General features: G+C 39.9%; 1 protein-coding gene across 3 annotated transcripts in view; it reads left to right on the plus strand.

Annotated features, from left to right (window-relative positions):
* The window catches only part of SPIDR (scaffold protein involved in DNA repair), a 195,776-nt gene that overhangs the window by 153,291 nt on the left and 17,669 nt on the right, over positions 1-24,816 (plus strand). For 2 of the 3 annotated variants that reach the window (XM_032124810.1, XM_032124828.1), the window contains 2 exons: positions 14,988-15,146; positions 24,369-24,456. In XM_032124810.1, coding sequence (XP_031980701.1) covers positions 14,988-15,146; positions 24,369-24,456 — 247 coding nt within the window. The remainder of the gene's footprint in view (positions 1-14,987; positions 15,147-24,368; positions 24,457-24,816) is intronic. The other variant, XM_032124820.1, reaches the window with a different exon arrangement.

Below are 24,816 nucleotides of genomic sequence, written 5' to 3' on the forward strand. Positions count from 1 at the left end.
AATACTAGTGTCCATGTGTGGAATGAAAAAATGAGGAATATTGGAAACCTTTCAGTGATACCTCATATTGAAATTTGGATTCAGTAAGTATAAAAAGGTCAGTATATGCAGTAGTGTAAAGCACATGTAGTATAGTAGACTGGGGAGAAGGGGGAAGTGAATGGGAAAAGACAGAATTATGAATTCAAATTAAACCACTGTAGGATGAAATTAAATGTGCTTTCGGTGTTTCATCCCAAATCAGATGATACCACATTTTTTTGTCCTACAAGAACATAAATTTTTGTGTGTGCTGTAGATAAATAACTTTTTGGTCAAGAAAGGAATGTTTGTGGTGAATTAAACTTCCAAACAAATTTTTAAAAATACGAAATCTAATTCTGTGTGTGGAACATTTTGTATTTCATGGTACTGCCATTAAGGGAGCCTATTAACCAGCTTAAAAAGACCAGTGAAATATGGCTCGTGTCTGTTGCAATTTTGAAATTAAAATTAGTGATAATGATATATTCAAATCAGGTCAGGTACAGGTTGTAGTTCTCTTTTCTCCAAGAAAATTCTCATGAGTGTTTCTCCCTCTTTTCACTGGGAATGCATATTTACCACTTTTGGAAACCATAGGTGCAGTCACACTGTAAAATCCAGATCAGATCCTGCAGTTGCTGTTGGGAGTCAGCACTGCCTCAAGCCTAGCGCAGTCCAGGTAAGATAAGGTAGTGGAGGAGGTTGGAATAAGCCCCTTTTCTTAGTGAAGTTCAGTCTCCTTACTGGGCTTCTCCACTGACTTCCTTCAAATACCCAGTGGTGTCCAGGCAGGTTGCTGCTCCCACACCCAGCCCAGTACCTTTGTTTCAGGTGCATATAAAGGCAGAAGGCTGTTCTCATGTTACCTTGTTCAGGATCAGGGCCTGAACCCCACCCTAGTAGCCCCCAGGAGGACAGGTATAGCCATACTGAATCTCCAGAAATGACACCAGCAGTCTCAACCTCTTGGTTTTTCTGTAAAGGACCCAGGCTTTTTTGGGTTTTCTTTCTAAAGTTAAAGATTACCTTTTTTCCCCACTAGGTTTCTACTTTTCCTAAGCTTTAATAGGCTATTTTTAACAATCAGGAAGAGATGTAAACTCAGAAATTCACTTTTATTTTGTGTAAGTTCCAAAACTTAAAATTTACGCTCAAAGGTTTGGAGGGTTTTTTTACAGCTTTTCCTACAGTTTTTCTTCTGCTTAAAAGAAAAGTGACGTGTTGTCAGGGTTTAACCCCAGATGGCAGCTAAGCCCCAACAGCCATTCACTCAATCCCTCCACAGTGGGATGGGGGAGAGGATCCAAAGAGTGAAAATGAGAAAACTCATGGTTTGAGAGAAAACACTTTAGCAGGTAAAGCAAAAGTTGCTCATGCAAGCAAAGGAAAACTGGGAATACATTCACCTCTTCCCATGGGCAAGCCGGTGTTCAGCAATCACCAGGAACACTGGGCTCCATCATGAGTAATGGTGACTTGGGAAGACAAATGCCATCATTCTGAATGTTCTCCCCTCTTTCTCCTTCTTAGCACGATGCCATCTAGTCTGGGATATTCCTTTGGTCAGCTGGGGTCATCTATCCCAGCTGTGTCCCCTCCCAGATCCTTACGTACCCCCAGCCTCCTCAGTGGTGGGGTGGGGTGAGGAGCAGAAAAGGCCTTGACTCTCTGCAGGCTAAATACCTAAAACATCCCTGTGTTATCAACACTGTTTCCAGCACAAACCCAAACCACAGACCCGTACCAGCTACTCTGAAGAAAATTAACTTTACCAGAGCCAAATCCAGCACATATGTTCAAATGTATTTCTACAGCTGTTGTTAGAGAAGGAGGGGGAATAAATCTTTATATTGCGTTTCTGTCTCTCACTGTACAGCATTACTTCTACTCACAGGCATACTGGATAGTTATTCTTTGTTGTGCTGAATAAATACGTTTTGTTAAAACAAAGCCTTGAAAGTTAATGAATAGTTACTGCATTAGAGGTTTGAAAAATATTTCTAGGAAAAATGGTTGGGAATTTTTCAAAGAAATAATTTTCTGTCAGATCAACTTGTAAAATAATGGAAACTTCTTATGAAAAGCTTGTACAAGCAAATGAAAAGTTGTGGAATTGCTGAAATGCTAAGTTTTGAAACAATGCCATTTTCCTACTCTGAAACCACTTGTTTAGAAATTCCACTTTGGTTAGGTTTTTTTAACCTAGTTTTTTTTTAAATTGGTAAAACAAAATGCTTAAATTGATCCAAGTGGGCTTCACTTGCTATGTTTTCATTTGTTGTGTTCTTCTCTTATTGATATTGTCACACTTCTTGCAGCAGTGGAATTTAGGAAACATGTTTCAAAAGTGGGTGATCAGAAATCACATTTTTTAAAAATGTAGGCATTGAGAATATTGTTTGAATATTGTTTGTCAGTTTTGTTTTAGCGTATTTTGATATTTAAATTTAGGGTTTTTTTATGCTTCACCTTAGGAGTACATGAGTTACATAGTGTCACAGTGATCCAAAACCACAGGTTTCTGACATTACCTGGCAGTGGAGAGAGAGAACACCATGGACAGCGTGTCCCATGACAACAAGCAGTGCATGAAAATACAGCCTATATTTATTTAAATTTTGTCATTTTCATATGCTGGTGTCTCTCCGCGTCCTATAATCACATGTCCAGTAGGAAGGAACCCCCTTAAAGCAACGTTCAGACCTCCCTCTGATGTGCTCTGAATTCTTTGCTCTGGGGATGACGGTGAAGCTGGGCTGGAGGAGCAGCCTCCCAGCCCGATTTGACGCCCTTCTGCGCAAAGAGATCCTACTCAAGTGGAGAGCCTGAAAGGGAAAAATGCAGCTGCTAAGTTGCTGACAGAAAATACAAATACCAGCCCTATTGCCTGTGGCTAAGAAGGGTAAGCAGCAGCTACCGATGATTAGACGGCTACAGCAAAGCTTTGATCTGCTTTTGTTACACTGATGCTCCAGTGAAGATCAGGGCGTATACCCTGATCTCAGGTGCTCTGCCAGCACAGAGAAGTCCCTGTCCTGATGTTTCCTCAGTGCACTACCCTGAAGACTTAATTAGAGCAGTAATGTGTGACAGGAAAAAGAGGACAAGACAGCAAATGTGACAATATAGAATAGTATCAGCAGGAAACTGCATGTTTTAAAGGACAGAAGTTATCTTGTTATCTTGGCTGGGATGTTGTATCTCCTGCTGGCCTGCAATGGGTGACAGCTCAGGAAAATCCAAATGTTTAGCAGTGTCTGTCCCTTCAAGTCTTTGCTGAATCACATCAGAGGCTGTAACACCACCAGAATCGTGGTAGGAGAACAATGTGTTATTGTTGATATTCTTTTGGATAAGACACAAACCCAGAATCTTAACCACAGAATATTAAATCACCTCTTTTGGCATGAATAGATAGGTTTACTAAGCCCTAATCCAGTTCTAATTTACTTTATTATCTTTTGTGTCTCTAAACTCTTCCTGTAGTTTTGATTACATTTGGTCCTGTTTTCTTCTTTACTTTGGAATATAAATGATGAGAACAAACTATGCTGTACTGATATTTGAACAGGTTCTTATTTGCAGGACCATTTTCTTTGTATCGGGAAGGGAAAATGGAATCAAATATACCATGCACGAAGTTTCTCAGTATTTGATCAGGGTATTATATCAAATCCAGTGTAATTACTGATTATGTCATTACAATTAAATAGTATTCCACATGCATGAGATATAAAATATAGACTGTCATCTGTACAGGGTGATTGAGATTAAGATGCTCTAGCAGAGACTTTTTATTTTGGAGCACTTCCTGCTAGCCCACATAATATTTGAAATCTTACACATCTGAAAATAACCAAAGTGCTGAAAGAAGTGAGAAGTTCTCTGTGCCTGTTTTAAGATTACCCAATTAAATGCCACCAAAAAACAAACAAAGAAAAAAACCCCAAACAAAAAGGAGATAATATGGCAAATTTAAGATTTTTTTTTTGTGTACTGTGTGCTGTATTCCAAGCTCTGATCCTGCCAAAAATGATTCCTTGAAATTATAAGAAAATTTAAGTGTGGTGTTAATAAAATTGCTTCAGTGTTTGATCCCTGATTGGTGTTCTGTTTAGATGGTTTAAAAGAGAAGCATGGAATTTGCATGAATGATTGAATGAAATCAAGATGAAGGAATGTAACTGATGCTGCCCAGGTATTTTCTCTGCCTACTATACAGCATGAAATACAGCTCATTGAAATCAAAGGAAAGGTGTTAATTTGATAATGGCCCAAACCTACTGCTTATTTAGAAGTAATTTATAAAGCTTTACTTGACCTATGACTGAAAATGGGATTTCTCATTTTGCAAAGCTCAAAAAAAAAGCTTAAAATGGCAAATAAACTTTATTTTTCATTTTCAAGTTGGAAAAACTGCTGCTGTCTGCACCTCTCTTTCAGCAGGGCTTGTTGTGTTCATAATTTCTTATATTAAAAATCCCACTGTATCTGGGGAAAGTGCTCCTTCAGTAATGCTTGTAGGTCATCCATGGGATAATAGTGGTGTTGCCACAGACTGGCATTTCCCCCTCTAATCTCTAACTAAAAGAGATATGGAGAGCAGCAAGGTGTAAGAAAGGAAGTGGAAAAGAGGTGATACCAGAGAACGTTTCCTCCTCATCTTTGTCTCCTTCACCTTCCCGATTTTCTTCCTGCTGTTGCGTCATCTCCTAATGATCTCCAGTTGATTCGCCTCTCATCCGCATTCCTCTCGGCTGATCCATTCCCTCCTGAAGGAGGGTGTGATGGTGGCCAGCCGCCCCGGGCTCAAACAAGAGGGTCTTTTTTGTATGTGGATTACAACTGCATGCTGAATGATTTAGGTTTATTGCTTTCTTCTCCTATGCTCAAGAGTCTCCCAGCAAGTGGAGACAGTAGGACCACCACATTCTTTTCTGGCTTCACAAGAGAGAGGTTTTACCAAGGTCTGTTGCTTCTTCCCTGCAGTCCTGCAGCCAGTATCCGCCCTGCTCAGAGCTGCAGCACCTTGGTGCAAGTTGGATCCTTCATAGAGAGGGCTGTGGGCTGTACATCAATTTGGGGACAAATTTGGCAGGCCAAACCCACAATCATGAAGGGGCATCCGTGCTTTTCTTCTGCAGGTGCAGCACTGGGAGGGTGGGGGTTAAATGACAGGATGCACCTAGAGCAAGATGAAATGTTCAGCAGCAGTCCTGTCCTACCAATACTGGCTCTTCCAGTCTTCCCTGGAGGCATACAGGCTCTTCCAGTCTTGGCTGGGGGCCATGGTGGGCTAAGCGGTGGGTTGGGAGAATAGTCCTGAGGCTGCTCCTCTGGGGTTCTGGCCGCAGCCACTGATAGCTGCCTCTCGAGCCTGCCTCCCTTCTGTCGTGGGAAATAGCTCTCCTTTGTCCTGCTCTGTCACATTAGAGCTCACCGGAGCAGTGTAAATTCAGCAACTGCTACAAAAGTTTTAAAAATAAATGCAAACTAAATTAAGATCTCAAGGGGGGGAAAAAAACCAAACAGGAAAAATATAAAAATTTTGCATGTAAAGTATTTTTTAAAAAAATCTGAAAATCCGACTTTCATTCGCATTAATTTACGTTTTTGCACTTCATGACATCAGTTGCACAGAAAACCCAGGATCTCAGAGCTTGAAAATGAGTAGAAATAAAACAGGGAAATATTTTTCTTCTCCTCTTACAGTTTTTCAAATCATGTATTTTTTTGATTATAAATAGCTAAATCAACAAACTTTACTGACCAGCAATGTTAAGCACACTTTCGTTGTTGACTTTCAGAACTATTTAAACTCCTGAGTGCTAAAAATTAGAATTCCCTTTGGGAAAGCTTGTAGCTTTCAGTGGACTCTGTTGGAGTCCCCAATAAGTAGTTAATAGGTAGACTGTGGTGACTCCAGCAAAACAACATAATAAATTCCATCTGCTTTTCTGATTAATCACCCTCATTGTTGAAAGTCAGGGACACCATGAATTTGCACAGTAAGCATATATTTTGAAAAGGAGGATAACAGTTTGTTACCTTAGTTGCAGTCAATTAGTCTGACTCCTTTCTTTTCACCTCTGAGAGAAAACCTGAGACCAGCCACCCCCCTGCTCAGTAGCTGATCTCTACTCCTCAGGCACCCTGTGCTCCAGGGGCAAGGACAACAAATATCCTGATTTTTTAAATTTTACCAGTTTTGCTTGTTCTTTTCAGAAACAGAGTAGTTAAAAGGGCTGAATAGAATGTTCTGTTTGGGACTTCAGTTTTCCAAGTTAAAATATGTAAGTGAGGGAAAGGTTTCATTCAGTTTTGGCATCACTTTGTTAAGTCAGTTTAAGCCAAGAAAGATTGTTATTCCACACTGTTTGCTGATAGTAGAAAGTTTACATATCAAACTGCCTTTTTTTTTTTCCTTGAGGAAAGAAAAAATCTTATGAATTTAAGGGAAAGATCTCTTATTTGCTTTGCAGAAGAGATTGTTCTGTTAACAACTCATCAAGAAAGAAAAAGAAAAAAGATAAACAGGATTAACTGTTTACTTTAAGTGAGCAGAAGTAGGGTGTTTTTCCGAAGAAGAACACAATGTACTGTTGTATCTGGTTTCCAGAGTGGTGTTTATCATAATTCCTCCTGCAGTGGTTGGTAGAGTGCTGGGAAGGCTCTCCGCCCACTCACAGCTCGATCCCTTTCCCTCTCCCATTGAGGCCTCCGGCCAGGACTGCGAGATGGAGAGGGCTGTCCTGTGTGATCTTTACTGCCTGACATGAGCTGACATTGACTGAGAATAAAATAACAGGGGCTGTTTCCTAGAACTCTCAGTGGACTGCTGAGAACTGCTACCATAACTCTTGTAAACACACGGCGTGCACACACAAACACGCTCCCTCTCCCTCATTTGGAAACACACCTAGGACAGGCAGCCACTAACACGGAGTGAAGGAAAACAGCATGAGTGAAAAACACAACCAGCGGGCCCTGCGAGAAAGTGGAAAATCGCCTTTCTGCTGGGGAAGCAGCCCCGGCAGGATTGCACTTCTGCTTTTCTTCTTGGCTCTTTGCTCTGCCCTTGATTTTTGATGAATGTTATACTTTTCTGCTAGTTCAGTGGGATGATGTGGCACTGACACAGCAGAGTGTTTTTTTGAATACAGCCACAGCTGTGTAGCTGTGTTGCTACATTTCATTTACCTTTCACATGCCATAGGAAGTGCATGAGCAGGGCTATACTACCAAGAATGCGATTTAGGATGATCTGTGCCTGCTGAAATGGGCAGGGTTTTTTTTAATACTCACTGCATGTTGATTTTTTGTTTTTAAAATAAATTTTTCCAGGATCCCAGTCATGGTTCTCTGTGGTTCAGAAATAAATCTGGTGAATCCACAAACAATACAGTCTTGAAAGATAAGGGACCCCAGTCCAGCTGCTACAGTGTTCTTGCTTCATTCCAGATGCTGTAAAGCCCTCACTGTGGGTTTTGCAGGGCAAGTTGAGAGTTCTCTAAGTCCTGTAGTGTGAAAGAAATGAGTCGATACTGCAAGGAAGCCCTTTCTCTCTGGATATACACATACATATAAATAGCCTCCTCCCCTAACTCAAATGGGATCTAGCACACATAATAGGCTTTGTGGACCAGCCCTCCCAGATACAATCGTGTTATTCAGCTATTGCTTTCAGATCACCCTTTGAAGACAGGACTTTTATTCTGATTTTTACGTATAAGGAACTGAGGCGTGGAGGAAACATAGCGCAGTGAGGATGATGTGAAACACTGCCAGAACCAGCAACTGAATGCTGATTTTCTTGGAAAGGAGGGTGCTGAGCACCTTGCAAGAAAAGATCTTTTTGGCAGCACCCCACTAACTGTTGGAATTCTTGGATGCCAAAACAATAATTACAAAGTCTTGAGATTAAAAAAATAAACAAAGAACCCCTCCTCAGATTCATAGATAAGTACGTGAAATGACTGGGTGGTAATTACATGTTATATTTGGAACATGATTTTTCTATTGGACATCATCCATAAGAAAGACTTGCAGTTTTCAACTGAGCCTGTAAATTTTTTAAATACACATTTTTTCTCTGGATTAGTAAATCATGACATGCAGGAAAATAATATTTGCTCTGATTTGTATACTGAAATAACCAAGGGATTGTGATGGGATTCCATGCTGAAGTAATGGCACACTGAGGAACCTGAGGAGTGTGTGCATCATTATTTCTCTTACCAGCTACAATTAACAGCACAGTGAGTGAAACAGGCTGGAGTGATCTGATGTGCTTGCTTTTTTGTTACCACTCAAAACTAGTTTTATGGAATAGGTCTTAGCAGAAGGACCATAAATTATGTCCCATGCAGCATTGAGATACACAGGGGATCTGGAGGGAGGAAGGCCTTACTGCTCCGTTGTGGCCTAGCCTTTATACAAACTTTTAGGCAATACTTAGGAAGTTATTTTTTGTTAACTCTCTGTGTCTTCCAAACCAGCTATCACTATAAAAATTGCGTTACCTGGCATAGTTACTTTGGATTTAAGCTATGAGTGTAGAACAACTTCAGTATTCATTTTTGAATCTGACATAAGTGAAGCTATCCACGATACTGGAAATATTTTTCAAATGCAACTCTGTAACAGTTTGAAATTACAGCTTAGGCTCCATATTGTGTTTGAGTGGATGTCAGGAATGTCTTTTTATGGTTTTGAATGTTTTGTTTACTTTTAGAGAAATTCCAAGTACAAATAAAACACACATCAGCAGTTTCATTCAAAAGTGCACTTAGAGACAGCATCAGATGGGGAGTTTAAAAAGTTCATTTGGTGTCACGTGAAAACTTCATAGAAGAAATGGTTTTTGCAGAAATAATTGTCACATGTGAAGCCGTGCTTGCTGTGGCAAGTACAAAAAGCTGGCTTTCGTGCTACACCAATTCCTGACAAGTTGTATGGAGCTCCCACCAGGCAGGTGGTGTTCCATGTTTTGAGTGGGAATGGTTGCAGTGCTGTGCAGCCCTGTTCTCTACACCCGCATTGTGCATTTAAAAGGTTGCTCTGCTGACATGCTTGGCTCGTGCAGGTCTCTTCCTACGCACAAAAGCTGTTTCCCACAGAAGTGCTGCTTCTTCAGGCCACAGGCAGAAAATAGTAGGTGGAAGGATTAACATGAATGAAGAAATGGAAAAAGCAATCATCAGACAGGGAATCATGAAAGACCTTGTGGAAGTGGTATTTGATTTTCCAGTTTGTATTGAACTACGTGATGATTCAAGGAAGTGAATAAAAATAAGCAACAGTTATTTTATAACCACTCTCACTCCATTTTGTAAGATATGTATAAAAATGGTAATGAAAAGCAGGGAAAATCCAAAATGAGTGACTTGGTATAGTTACTGTAGTGAGTTTCTTGCAAGTATGTTACAGAAATCCTCTGTAAGGAGATATCTGCAAAAATAAAAGTTTCCTTTCCGGAGACCAGAGGGGCCTCTGCTACATATTTTCTATTTGAGATGCTGAGATAAGACTAGGTCATTTCCCTGGTGATACTCCTATCACATGAGCAGTTTCCACTAATACTTCTGCCAGGTCCAGCGCTCCAGAATTGCCTTCTTCTTTCTTTCCTTCTGGGCCCTTCCATGGTTGCCAAATAAAAACATACATGATCGCAAACTGTACTTTTCAGTAATTTTAAACCTACAGTTTTCAAAGCAAATTATCACTGTTTTGTTCATCTCAGTGCTTCAAACCAGAGCACCAGGCTGGGTGCTAGAAACGTCTGTACTTGGACCAGGATTCTTCTTCCAGCTTGACATTCCCCTTATAAACTGGAAACAGCGGTGCTTGTGTTTTCCTGTGTACCTGTGTGCCTCTGCAATCTGTGCAGAGAAGGAGGTAGTTACCATCATCATTAATTTGTATTCGTAGCATTCAATCCATAGCTGTGTTCTGTAGAGCCTCACTCACTATTTATTGACAGCAAATGGTATGGATTTTAAGCAGAAAACTCTCAATCTTGTGTCTCCCCAAAGAAGGCTACAGTGGGTACCTTCTTTTCAAAAGGGAGCATGAAGGAATGTATGACCTGGTGAATATGGTGCTTTTAATAAAGAAATCCTGCTAGTGTTGCAAGGGGGAAGATGGACAGTTGTCCCTGTGCCCTGAGCTTTGATTTTTCGGTTACTATATGGGTATAGTGAATGCAAGGAGTTCATAAGATAGGGATAAATTAAATCCGAGTAGGGTGGTGTCCTGCAGGTTACAATTTGAATCCGAGCCATATTAGCAGGAGTTAATCAGCTCCACCTTGAGACTTGACCAGACAAGTTGCTGGATTGGAGCTGTGTAGGTAGTGTTGTGCCTCTGGTGATGAAAGGAGAGGGGGTTTTGTTTGTGTGTGTTTATGTACGTGTGCTTTATGCCTCTGCTAGGACCGCGCCTCACAGAGATAAGAAGTCCTCCTGACAAACAAAGCAGCAGCAGCTGTCTCATGGATGGTTAAGATAAAGAATGAGCAAATATCAGAGCTAATACAAGTCAATTAGTTTTCAGGCATTTTCCCATTCCCTCGTTTTTCTCCCTTCCAAAGAAAGAGCAACTAATGAGGTCTGTGCAGAGTGCTGCAAAGGTGGGGGGGTTTGCCTGGCTGTCCTTCTCATGCTGTACTGCACAGCTTAGCTGTGCATGGAGAAGAGCTGCCCTGGGCCACACAGTTGTCCTCCGACCCAAGGCTAAAACAATTACTTGTTGGTTAAGATCTGCTCATGACAAATTTCTGCTGTTTGTTTTCACAAGACTCAGTAAAGGCAGTGTCTGTGTAATCAGTCTGTTCTGGCCTCCCTGTGCGCTCATCTCTGCAGGCAGATCTTCCTTTTCTTATTCTTTGCTGCTAGCTGCTGAGGAGGCTGGAGGTGACCAAAAATGGAGAAGGTTTTCATTGCCCTTACCTCTCCAGAAAGTCAGCTGCTTGATAAAAGGCAGCAATATGGAGAGAGATGATTTTTCATGCATAAAAACGTATTAGTAAAAGAAGGACTTACCCTTTACCCATGAAGAGTGACTAACTGGGAGAAGGGCATGGCATTAATCCTGTAATCCTCTCCAGATTTCTACTGGGAGGCATTTTGTCCTAAAGATCAGCACCATCATAGAAATAATGCAGAGTAATCAGTCTCATCTTCCTCCAGCCCCCAACCTTGCTTCTGGCTATTAGCAAATTAACAAAATCTTCCCAAGCTTTTGCATGAGACTTACTGTGTCATTACATAAAAAAAAAAAAAAAAAGCCAAACTCTGCCTCACTTCTTATCATTCCCTATCTTTGCCCCCTTTGTTATTACCAATGCATCATACTTCACCTTTCCCTTAGTCTGTATCTCCTATATTTGCTCCTCTACTGGCTTTCCTGCTACCCCTCTCTCCAGGAGTGAATTCTCTGCTGTTTTGCTTGAGAGATTTCAGTTTCCAACCCCGTCTTTTAAGTTGAGGTCTTACACAGGGTTACATCCTGTTGTCCCAAAAATAAAGATGGCCCTTATTTCCTCCCTGCACAAGCACCACTGATTGAATTGGAGATGTTGCCTGTCTTTTTTTAACAGTTCAGTACTATGCATGCTGACAAGGCATTGGTAAAGGTATGTTTAACCTGATTAACCTATACAAATCCACATTTTATGAAAAAAAAGTATTTTCTATAGAATAGAAAATCTATAGATGTGCATAAAACACAAATGCTGAATTCCTGGGGGGAGATACTCATTTTGGCTTTGCAGCTTGTCTCATAATTTTGATGTGGGTTTTCATCGTGGTAGTGAGGTTCAAAGGGGGAAAAAAAGTAATGGGACAAGCTGTTGGCTTTAATCACAGTTAGACTGCCAGCTAAAAATTAATTTGTGAGAACATTTGCTGTAATGTGAGAGCAACACTGCAACATGGGAAAATAATCCAAATGCACTGCTCTTGGAATAAAGTGAAATCAAGGGGAAAAGAGTTCTGGTAAAGAAGTTAAGGTCGTGAATCAATAGGCTGTGAATGCAGCTGAACTACTGTCAGTGATGCTGACAGCATGTACAAAATCCATAAGAACAGAACCAGTCCCAAAGAACAGGAGGGTAGTTCTCCAAGTGCGTTGCTGAGTCTGTTGTGGGATACAGCTGATGTCATGATAGTCATTAAGTGGAAAAATAAGTAGTCCCTCAAACACTTATAGTATTTCAAGGTTTTGTCATCATTCATTTATAGTGTTTTAAGGGCGTGGTAAAGCAGGGATAATGTGTTTGTGAACTTGTCTTCATGGTGTTGATCTGGGATATTTCTCTCTTAGTCTGAAATCGGGCATCTGAAGGTTATTCATTAAATTCTGACTTCCAAGTGAGGCAATACATATATTTCATTTTAAATGCATGTTGTAGAGAAACTGTGACTACCTTTTGGACACTTAGAGCAAGTGCAGTAAATATAGTGTCTGTCTGCTCTTGTGTATGAACCTGGCAGAGCAAAGGTACTTGGAATCTGATGCAATAGGTTCTGCTGCTCTGTGGTCCTTCGTGATGCCAATCATCATGAACGTATTCCCAGTGTGAATGGGAACATTAATGATGGAAGCCTCAAATTACACAGTTCTTCTCTGCATTGAGCATGGTCAGAAGATGACCATTCTCCCATCATATGACCTGAGATGGCTGTATGTGCTGCATACACTGGGCAGCTGGAGTGGGAGCTTCAAGGAAAAATACATCCTTGCCTAGAACAGTACTCCATGCAAGTAGGAGTTTACTTCTACAGAGTTAATTTTCAAGGAACTCAGATGCTGCTGCTGCTGCTGATTTGGCTACAATATTTTTTGGTCAGATTAGTTTCCTGTCCTAGCCATTTATGTGCCACCACAAAGGAATGGAAATCTGTGGCCAGGGATGCAGGGAGTTGAGATTCCCATGTCTGACAGAAACCATCTCTTAGCTTGACTTAAAAGGACTTGGAAAATGCTCTTTTAGTGACTGATGTCTTCAGCACCAACCAAGCTAGTTTTATTTGGGCAATTAACATGTCCCAGAGGACTTAATATAACCCTGGTGCCAGCTAGTCTGAGACTTACTTGTGTTCAGTTATGTCTCACTAGAGATATGAGAAATTCCAGTGATCAGTTAAGAGACTGCTGAACTGATCTGATTTGAGACACAAATTCAGTTGGCCCTTCTTGCTCCAAGATACGGAGGCCTAATTTTTCACCATTAACAGTCAACGTTTTGTTAACAGAGGCAAAACGGTTTGCTTTGTTGTTCCGGTTCCCCTCAATCTGGTTTTCAGAAATGTCCAGAGAATATGAGCTCTGGTTTTCCAAACATAACAATATCACAGGGAGTGTCAGTCAAATCAGTTGAAACTCAAGGGGGTTCTTAACTGATTCTGAAGTCCTAACATGGAAAGCAGCAGGCAAACATAGTTTTTCTGATTTATTTTGGGGTTTTTTTCTGATGATGATTCAGTTTGTATGGGACCTTTGTAGCTAGAGGTATGGGGAAAATATCGAGTCCTATCCCTTGCTGCTCTTAAAAACCAGCACCAGAATCTGAAAAATGAGGACTCTTAGCTGGTCCTTGCACAATTGCTGCTGTCAGAAAGCCTTTGGGGCTGTATCTTACATCAAATGCAGCCTTCTTGAGGGTCTAAGCCAAAGTTAGACAGTTCATCATGAACAAGGAAAGTGTGATTAGTGCTCTTCCATGTGCCTATTTTTCCATGTGAAGAAAATACATTAATTTCTTCAGTGTAGGAGTTCATTTAATTTAAAATGTGTTTTATAAAGATGTAGTGACTGCAGTTGAATGCTTTCAGTGTGCATGCACATTATAGGATGTGCTCCAAAAGCAGTTGGAGTTGACTTGCTAGGAACAATGGTGCTGCTCTGGGGAGGGTAGTTTTGGCATGTACCTTTGAAATGAACTGAATTCTGCTGCCTAGTGCACCCCTGAGTTTTATTTGGAAACAAAGATGTGTGTGCTACCCTCAAAGGTAATTTTTGTTTCCCTTTGAAAAGTTTCCATGCTTAACTGTCTCTTTCTGAGGCAATTAAAACCAATCTTGTAGACAGGGGCCTCCTTCCTCCAGCCCTGCATGACTCATGCTATCGTGGCTGCTCATCTCAGGTGCAGAATCTTGTGAAATGCATTTATGACTATCTAAATGTATGACATCCACTGATTTTGCCTTATCTGTTATGACAGTACTATCTTCTCAGAATGCTATCAAGTTGGTTAAGCAATACTTCCCAGCCCTACAGCCCCTACTTCCATAGATTTTAATCAATTTGTTTGTTTAGCAGGTTCTTTAATTACCTTCTTAAAATAGTTCCTCTGGGCTTCATACCCAATACTGAATATACCAATCTTCAGTTTTATGTTGTTTTGCTTGGGGTTTTTCTTCTTCAAAGAAAAAAAATGATGTTTCACTCTTTTTTGCATCCTGAGGACTCTTTTAAAAAAAAATTCAGAAAATGTAATGCTTGCTTTGCCAGTCTCGGTGATTATTACCTGTGAAATATGTTGCTTTGCTTACTTCTAAGCAGAATTTTTATATTTATAAACACACACATATTTATGTTTCTGTTGTTGTTCTTTCTTCACTGTAGAATTCACCTCAAGTAAGGCAAAAACTCAACTTTCTTCCTTTTTAAGTACATAAACCACAGTGCCTAGCAGTTAATTAATCTAATCCCCAGTGCAAGCCCTGTCCTCTTTGTTTCAGTCATGCTTCTCTACTTCTTGGCCCTGTTATGTCCTGAAAATGTACGTGAGAAAACCTTTAATGATGTTGGGTTTGTTTATTGATACATTACTTGATAGGAGTTCTGCAGATACTGCAGAGGATAAGCCCTGTCCTGAAGTTTGTAATATCGTTCTCAGAACCTTGCTCACTGGTTTGGTACGAGCAGATGCCAGTGAGTAATGGAGGAATGTTTTGCAGGTTATGCCTCCTTGTCCAGGATGCCTATGGCATGTTCAGTGAAGTGTGGCTGCAGTCCCTGAGTTCCACAGATGACATTGAGCAGTACTGCAGGAGATGGGAAGGAAAATCCTGCTGCTTAGCTGGAATGAAAATTTTGCAGAGAACTACGAGAGGAAGGTGAGAACAATTAATGGAAGAATGTATTGCTTGCTGTGGCAGGCAAAGGTGATCTGCCTTTTTATTTATATGTGTGACCAACATTCTTTGGGACAACTGAACCTGGCTTTGTTCAATCAAATGTCCTCATTGCCACTTTTGGGCCATCCAGCTGTGCTTGAGCCAACCATTCTCCAAAATGAGCATAAATAAGCTAATGCACAAATATGTACTTAGCAGAGTAAGGAATTACTGTGTGCAATATTTCATAAAATGTGAGTGTCTTCTTCTTCAGTAGATTCAGAGACTTAAAAACATTAGTTCACCTCCCTTTCATTGCAGAACTTCTTACTGCACTAAGTTCTTCTACAGTGCTGCCCAGTATGGCTTGAAGTTTCAAGCACAAACTTCCCTTTAGTATATGAGAGCCTAATTCTGTTAAGTCTATATGGTTTGAGAACCACAGTTAAAGTTTCTTAAAAAAAAAAGTCTTACAAATCTCAAAGCCACTCTCATTTTGGAATAAGAATGTCAACAGCTTTATAGAAAAATTCCCCCAGGTAAGTAACAAAGTGACTTATGGTACATCTCAGATTTTGCTTACTCTGTGATTCCTCTTACGTTCCTCAAAAAAAATATCTTTAGTCAAGAAAAAACCTTAAATACGTTGATTATTGTACAGAGTATCGTTCTAAGGAAAGTGATACAATGTTCTCATGGGGACCTATATAAATATAATTAGATTGGTTCAGTTCTCAACATAATTTATTCGTACAAGCATCCGATCTAGATAAGCTTTGCTATTAGAATGGCTATGGTATTTCTGCTGACACTTTTTTTCCTGTTGAAAAATGCTGTTTCATCAAAACCAGAATGTTTCATGGAAACATTATCTATTTTGGAGACAGCTTTGTTGGGAAGATTATTTTCAGGTCCAGAGGGAGTGAATATTCTTTCTCTCATTCTCATTTCATGAAAACTTTGAGAAAGTCTCATTTTTGTTTCATATTGGAACAAAAACAAATTTCAAAGCCTTGAAATGTTTAGCAAAATGGAATTGTTGTTTTCCAGCCAGCCCTATTCAGTGTGCTTTTCTTTTTATGTACTTGCAGTGTTAATTTTCAGAGCCTTTGGATTTCAAGCCTACTTGCATTTTTATGGATCTTTAATAACAAACACGTCTTTTTATTTAATTATTTTGTTGGCTTTTTATTTTCAAGTTACATTTTTTCCAAACAAATTAAATAATGGCTTTGGAATTCTGGATACAAATGAAGTTTTACAACTGGCTGCTGGTGCTTCCAGTACTCTGCCTAACTAATAAGAGACAGACTTTTTCTAATGTAAATTCTGTTTCAAAGCAGCAGTTACTTACTTCTGGCTATTCTGAGGACAGTTAGAAGACACACTGCTGAAAATGCTGGTGGCTCAGCTGGAGCTGTGCTGGTGGTAACCCTGCTAGGGAACATTAAAAGAAAATGGGTATAGTGTAGCTTCGGGGACAGTGCAGTGGTTAAAACGTGATTTCATTGTACAAGATGGGTGGGTGGGGGAATTGTTCAGGGATTTATTTTTTTCTTAATTGTTTTAGCCTAAGTTCTGCTTTATAACTTTTTATTACTTCTAAGTGTTTGGGACACATTCTAGGTGTGATGGAAACCACAGTAAAGCCATAGCTGAAATGAATATGAGGCAGTACTTACTCACAGAGAGTGTAATTAAGCTGTAGAACTCATTGCCACTGGATAAATGGATTTCCAGAGCCAGTGGTGTATCCAAGCACATGATGGGATATGCCTGTGAGTGCCCAACCTTGGCTTGCAGCACATGAGTGAGTAAGAACTATGTGGTCTGCCCTGCAAGAAAGACTGCTGCCTTTTTGTTTGGTTTTTTTTTGAGAACACCAATTACTTTTTGGAAGGAGATGGCTTTTGAACTGTTTGTTTCCTGGAGTCTGACAGTGGCTTTTAAGTGGATAAAAGGGAAGAAAATGTAGGAAATACGAGGGAAAAGTAATGACTTTTTTTTGTATGTGCCTTTGAAGCACATGATCTGGAGAGAGCCAGGAATGGCTAATAAGATCCCGTATGTTCAAGTTGTCCCACAGTCACATGGATTGTAATCAGAGACAGAGTGCTTCCTCAGTCCCTCTGTGCGACAGAGGAGATTTGCTAATAGATACAAGAGGTTCTCAAGCATTTTGCATCAATGGACCACTGTTATTGTTCAGAAAATTTTCCAGGCCATCATCCATCCTCACCATCAAATATTTAATTTAAAGTGCTATTTGACATCACTCCTGTAAATGCAATTTTAAAATCACTGTTGTGAGCTGAAGTTTCATTTCAAGGCCTAGAAACCTATAAGCCTGTAATAAGGGGTATTCTACACACAGGGGAAAACCTGGCTGGACACGTTGCTTGATCTTTGGAACGGACCTGTACTGTTAAGGAGTGCTAAAGAAACTAAACACATTTCTTCTCTGATAAGAAAACACTTGTGTTCCAAGAGAAAAGCGGGATAAGAACTTACACAACCACGTCCTGTCTTGACAAAGATCAGCTCTGTGAAAAGTTGGAATTATAGTAACCTTACATTGAGAGAAACACTTGCAATGTTGAATATTGGTTTTCAGTATGCTTTGACAAGTAGTAGGGTCTTGCATAGGTTGTTTGAAGGTCTTTTACTGATTTAGGTGGTTTTCAGAGCCAGGCCCATACCCCACATAAAGCATACTCCCCTAAACTCCCCTGCAAGAAGTCCTTCCTTCCCTTTGCAATCCAGTAAAGGAAGTTGTGTTTCCCTTTGCAGTCCAGTTTCTGGCAATCCTGTAAGACAGAAGGACCAGGCTGAGTCATGGCAGAGTTGCCATGGCTTGTTCAGTGCCTGATTTCCAGCAGTTCTTCTACTCTGTTCGTGAGGCTGTTGGATAAAGTAGGAAGCAGTACTGTGGCAACTGACTGAACTTGTGTGCTTCAGTATCTGCTTCCTGACAGCTTTTCTTTTCATCCTCTCATTCATACTTCTCTTAGCCTTTCCTACAACTATTCCCTGGACTGCATGCTTAGTATCAGCAAAAAAGAAGAAAAAAGGTGCAGTGGTTTAAAGGGAGAAGACTGAAAAATATTAATTGAAAGGCTGCTGGTGGTGTTGGCTCCTTAGAGGCTCATGTTCTCACCCTCACCCTCCCACTGCCTCATGTGTCAGTCTTAAATTCAGCCCCTTGAGGAAGAGGAAGTGAGATTTTGGGGGTGTGCTGCTAGAGGCAGGAATGCTGGTTAAAAATCCATATGCAGCACATGCAACCCTCCTGTTTTAATAGGTCCCAGGCATGTTTCAGGTATGTCAGGTATAACCAGGAACTAAATGAATGCAATTAGATGCAGGGACTGAGCACTCACTAAAATGCCTCAGGAGTAAATAACCTATAAATTGTCATGGTTCCTGCTTCCTACCAGAAATCAATTTCAATGAGCTGAGAAAATCTTTGTAGTTAGATACCTGTCTTTATCAACAAAAAATACTGATTTTATTTTTTTCAGCCCTACCTGGAGTTCCACACAGAACAACAGTTTGGATTTTGACAATTTGTGTCTTTTCACCTGATTTTCCAATCATTGAGTTGCTTTACTGCTGAGTATAGCAGATGTACCTGCTTCTTCTCTTTATGCTTTCTTATATGTTAGAAATATGAAGAGTTTCTCTGCAGCAGAACAGAAAGATGACAGCAATTTAAAAATGGAGGGGGGAGGAAGAACACAGGGTGTCAGTGCAAATTTTGTCCCTAAATTGAAAAAAATGGTTAATAAGCTTCAAAAGAAGAGGCAACTGTTGCATGGAGAGTGCTAAAATCCACCCTTGTGTTGGATAGGCTAAAACACTTTGAAGGATACATAAACTCCTAAGCTTTGGCTTTTGAGCCAACATTTAATTCATGGCAGTCTGTATTATCTGTTGCATTTTCCTCTGCAGTAAACAGACTCTGAATATTGAGTTCATCAACCAGTGTTATGTTTTTCTGAGGAATTTCTGCATTTTCAAATAAAGTTGGCTTCTGTTGTTTGTCATTTTAAGCTTTCAAATGTTAGGCACTGAAATGTGAAATCTCCCTGTATGTTTGTAGTGGTCACTACTGTGCTTGAGGGTTTTCATTCTTTTCTATTTTTTTCCCTTTTTATTTGAGTCACATACTTCTCTGAGCTCAATTTCTCTCCTTTTTTCCCCTTTTCTCTGTATACTTTCTCTTCATTTTGCTGTGTCCTCAGAAGAGAGGACCTCTGCTAACTGCTGCATGAGTACGTGTTTCAACTGCTAGACATAGACAGGAAATGTAATAGTAAGAACTCTCCGCAGAGCAAGGAGGTCATAACTTCCTTCCTTTGGTTTTCCCTCCTCCAAAAAGACTGCCATCTGAAAGATCCACCCCACGTCTCTGGGTTTCGAGGTCTTGAAATACTTCAGTAATTGCTGTGGTTAAAAGTTGAGTTTCATTTAAAGCATAATTTCAGTAATCACATTGAAGTTTTGAATATTTGCATTATTTTAAAATTAATTTCTGTGGCTGCTTTTGTATCAGAAATGAACTCTGTTATTTTCTGAATTTTCTATTCTTTAATAAACATGGACTGCTGCTTGTATCTTAGTGATTCTATCATTAATCTATTTAGTAGGCAGCACTGGAGAATAACATAGGCATATCCATATTGAACCAAAAGTACTTTTTTATTATAATTTCAGTGGTTTAATGTAGTATGTGTAATTTCTAATGTACTGTAGAAAATTGAGTCATTAAAGTATGTAAATCATTCAACAAAATAATTCCATATATCTAAACAAAACTTGTGGGGAGAAAAGGTCAGCAGCCCTTCCTCCCTGTTTGCATTTTGGCAAAGATGCTGGTTTAGTAGGCTCTGATTTTTACTTTGTGATTTTGTTGCTTTTATTACTCAAGTCTAAGAAAATGTGGTGTTGCATAGTTTGTGCGCTGCAAAATCTTAGTAGGTCAGTTGGAGGGAGAGAGAGAGCCTACAGTATCAGCCTTGTGTTTGGATTGCTTGTCCCTTGAAAGTTGAAGCTTATGCAGTCTAGGTGATTATTAAGGAATTCCTTAGTTTTGCACAGCGGGCTAGGAATTGCTTTATTTTTGAGTTTTTAATAATTGAGACTGACACTGCCAAGGAAAACTGTTTCGGTTTAGACAAAATTTTAAGAAGTAGGAGAGGAGGAAGCAGAGAAGTGCCAAGTCCTGAGTCCTCAGAGCAAAGCTGTGGAAGATGTTGGAAGAGAATCCTAGCATCTTTCTGTTCCTTGCTGTAAGCCTTACATAGTGTTCCTTTTTTCCCTGTTTATGTGCCTTCTTTTCTCTGACATTGCTGGTATTTTCTCCCTCCAGTAGTTTTCCCCTGAGCCTGTTGTGATTAAAGTTGAAAAATCCCTCAGACTAATAAGCCATGTGTTAAAAGCTGGATCAGGCATGGCACACACAAAGTTCTTGGAGCAGAACTGTAGCTGAAACTTCATGCTTGTGAGAGAAATAAACAAGATCATCTTATTAAATTATGAAATAAGTTGTCAGGTCAGAATCAGTGAAATGCAGTTTTGAAAAATCAGAGCTTGAAGTTGTCTGGCTTTTGAAACACAGCCTGTAGTATGAAATAAATGGAATTTCCACAGGATCAGAGATGTTCTGATAGTGTAAGTACTGGTTTATCAGTCATGTATTTAGCTTGTTTAACAGTATTACGGCTTTAAAATTCTCTTCCTGCTGTCTGGGTACACAGCAGGCAGTGTGCATTTATGGATACAGTGAAAAGATGTACTGAAGTTTAGCAAAGAAAGTTTAAGTGGAGAGAGATGTCCTTTGAGAACATTGGATAATAAAAATAATTAAGGACATGAAAAAAATTATTTTACATATTATATGGAGATACACACACACATATATAAAAATCTCATTATACATAAGCAAAGCTTGAAGATGTGGGTTTACAGAAGAGAGGCATACCTACCTGTCATAAGTCCATATTTCTGTGGAAATCTTTACTGTAACACTCCACTGGAGTTACTGGTAGTCTTACTGTGTTGGTGTTAAACAGTGGAAACATACATATTTGGGATGGGACAAAATTTGTTTTACCAAACACAGAGTTAAGTCTGGCATGGAAAGTAGACAGCTGAGTCTGTCATTTAGAATCTGATTGATGATTTTTGTCCTTTTCCTGCTATAGATTCAGTCTTTTTTTCAAAGTTATAGAGTACTACAATAGAGCCCTAGTCCCTGAAGTAAAAGAAAAAAGAAAGTTATTCAAAATACTTCACATGTTCATTTTTCTTTTTGATCCTTGAGCCTGTTTCTTCTCTCTTCTTATTCCGCTTTTCCTTTCTTAGAAGTCTGTCCTTCTGTGATCAAAATTACTTATTTTTTTAAGTAACTAGTAATTACACTCACAGAGCAAAATTTTAACATTTTTATTTTGTCTTCTGCATCTAGAGAGGCTCTATATGCACATGGGTGCTAACCATGTCCCTTCACTGTAGCACAGAGCCAGCTGTTAATCTCTTGTCCTGACTCCATAGCTGAAGAAGGCTACACATATTGAATAAACTGCACCCATTGTTCAAATGAGATTGAACTGGAGTTTGAGTGTTACTTGGCCAGTGAAGGGAATTCATTTTATTCTTTCTGTGAGGATAATGATTTCCGACAGAGGAGGACACAATGTCTTTGTCATTTCTCCACTGTCAGTGCCCCCACTTCATTCTCCCTTCTGCTAAGTTGAAGCCCATAAGCGTAAAGAGAGAGTTAACTTTCCTGGAGGTGTGTAAGTGGGTGGAGCAAGAGGGGAACTCCCCACCAGGGACACTGACCGATGGAGTGAGAGCTCCAGGAGAGAACATCCCAGCTCATAGGCAAGGATCACAGCAGGATGTGATTTGGAACTTGCTAATCATTTGGTTTGTCCCTGCCCTTGGCCTGACTGGTGTCAAAGAAACGATGGGGCCAAGATGGTCAGGAAACCTACCCCACACAGCACTGATCCTTTGCCTGCTGGTAAGCAAATTCTGTCATTTAGTAATTAATTAATTACATTTATTAATTAAGTGCTCCTAGTTCAAGAGTAGATGGCCTTCTCCAAAAGGACACACAGAACAGAAGAAAGTGTACCATATGTCTTAGATATTCTGACATGGGGTAACAAGTTAGAAGTGAGCTGAAGAAGAAAGGACAACTTCATGTCCTTTGTGAATACTTTAAAATGCATATGGGGGGTCAGTGTAAGGTCTGTGTGAAGATGGGATCTTGCAACAAGCAGCATGGCTTAGTTGCTCTAGGTTGGTACATATGCAGTCTCTGTGCACACACACACACTGTTTGTGGTACATTCATATCCGTGCTCCGACCTTGTGCTGGGGTCGTGTGAGGAAGGCCACTTATGTAACTGCCTGAGCTGTACAGGAGGCTTTGCTCTCATTTTGTAGCTCTCCTTTTTCATCTCCCAGTTAGCAAGACCAGTTAGTTCCTCTGGGGATTGGCCTTCCTTGTGTCAGATATCATTCTGTACAATACAAAACAGAAAATTTTGCCCCAGTCAAGCAAGAAGTGATTGATTTGCTGTGAAGTATCTTTAATACCTAAGAAATATTGCTTTGTGTGTTGTAATGTCATCAGTGTTAAAAACCAAAAACAAACAAACAATAAACCCAAACTAAACAAAAAACCTCCAAACACCAAAACTACCCCAGTCTCTTTCCTTTTACCGACTTGGGGATGATGCCATGTAAGCCAGGAAGTCCATTTCTGTAAATGAGCAGCATATTTGTGTCTCTAGTCTGTTCATTCATGTGGAGAACACAACTACAGGTAGCAACATCATCTTTTTAGTCTGCCAGCTTGTTACCTGAAATGTGGGCCTCAAGTTTTATTCCCCAGGATCTCCTCTGAGATTTACGGCCATAAAATTTCTTGCAGTGCTGGTCCGAAGGCATCACCGTTAACACTGAATCACAGGCAGGGAAAAAACATGCTGAGAAGCTCCCTGTAGACACCCAAAGTCTAAGGATCCAGAGAAGGACTAAGGAAATGCAGAAATAAATAAGCTTAAGCAGAAGTGAGCTAAAAGCAGAACTTTAAAAGGAAAGTTTCCATGACCCCTTGAAGAGAAGCAGCATATTGCAATGTGCTTCAGCCCTGTAAACAGGGTATGTGGTTTCCTTCTAAACAGCTGGGTTTAGAAGCTAATATTACTTTTAACAAGTTTTTGACTTCATTTTTTAGAGTTGTTTCAGAAATAGTGGTTTTCTTAATTGGAGGAACGGACAACTTGTTCTTGGAGGCAGTGTGGGGTTAAAATCCAGATTTCTGTGCTTCAGCTGCACAGAACAGAGAACTGGGACAAGATAACTCAGAGCTTTAACTCAAAAATGCATGCCTCTTCAAGCTGGTTATCTGTAGCTATTTCCCCTCCCTCGGCTACTCCTGCCTGTCCAGCAAAGATGCTCCACCCAAAAGGCAGCCCCTGAACTGCTGCAAAGTACAGCTTGGTTTGCTAAAGAGTGGTCAACATATTACCTTAATGTGCTGGGCTGTTAATTTTATGTTTGTTTTTTAAATCAAAAGTGTGGAACTTGCAAAATGAGTAAATACAAATCATAACTAAGTGATCAGCAGTGTAGGAAGGAGATAGTTCTCTGCACATGTATTTAGCATAGCAAAATCTTGCCTGTTGTTGCTCTGTATCTGATAATTGCTGACTTTCTGGAAAGCAGTTACAATCAGCTGTCAACAATAACAGAAAACCCAGCAAACACACACACACACAACACCCTCCCCCCCCCCCCAAAAAAAATAGAAATTAAAATGTTAGAAGCAAAACTTTTTAATAGTTAAATAGCTAAAAGCTGTTTTTTAAAAGAGGTTGTACTGATATCTGTGTCCTTCCCAAGCTACTATTTACCCCAGTTCCCCTGAATTCTATCGTGTAGCAAGCTGTTTGTAGCAAAGGATTAAACATGTCTTCTTGTTGCTGGATATGATACATCCCTTCTCTCCCTCTCCACCCTGCAGCAGAAACTATGGGGATTCAACTGGACCAAATCAAAACCAGCTTCCACAAAACAAATATGATTTTAAATTGCTTTCATAATCATGCAATGGTTTAGATTTAGATTTCTTAATGAATCTTTTTAATATGATGCGTAACACTGGAAAACATTTTAAACCTGATTTTATTGGTCTCTTTGAAGGGCATTAGGACTGTTTAGTCTGATAGACAGTCTGTGGCCTCCAGTAGTGCCTCTAAAAGTTCCTGGACAAAGTCAAGACTCTGAAATGGTAAGTTTTGTTATTATAGATATGAACTTTTTCACTCACAACTAGTAGTTTTGGTGGTGGTATAATCATGTTTACTTCGGGAATCAACACTCTCCTTTTTACCTACCAAGTTTTGTTTTACTCATTCTGACAACCTTCCAGGCTAACCTGAAGCCCTCTGGATCAGCATCATCTTTCCAAAATGATGCAATTAGCCCCTTATTAATCCTCTAGATCTAGAATGATAAGACGCCCTGACAAATTCTTCCTCTCTTCTCCTTGCAGGAGTAAAGAGGTACTAGGTATCATGGAGCCTGCTGAGAAATCTATATACAAGGAAATCTGTATACAAGGGTATTAACTCATTCTTTAAAAGCACTT

The sequence above is a fragment of the Corvus moneduloides genome, chromosome 1 (assembly GCF_009650955.1).
Source record: "Corvus moneduloides isolate bCorMon1 chromosome 1, bCorMon1.pri, whole genome shotgun sequence".
Classification (NCBI taxonomy): Eukaryota; Metazoa; Chordata; class Aves; order Passeriformes; family Corvidae; genus Corvus; species Corvus moneduloides.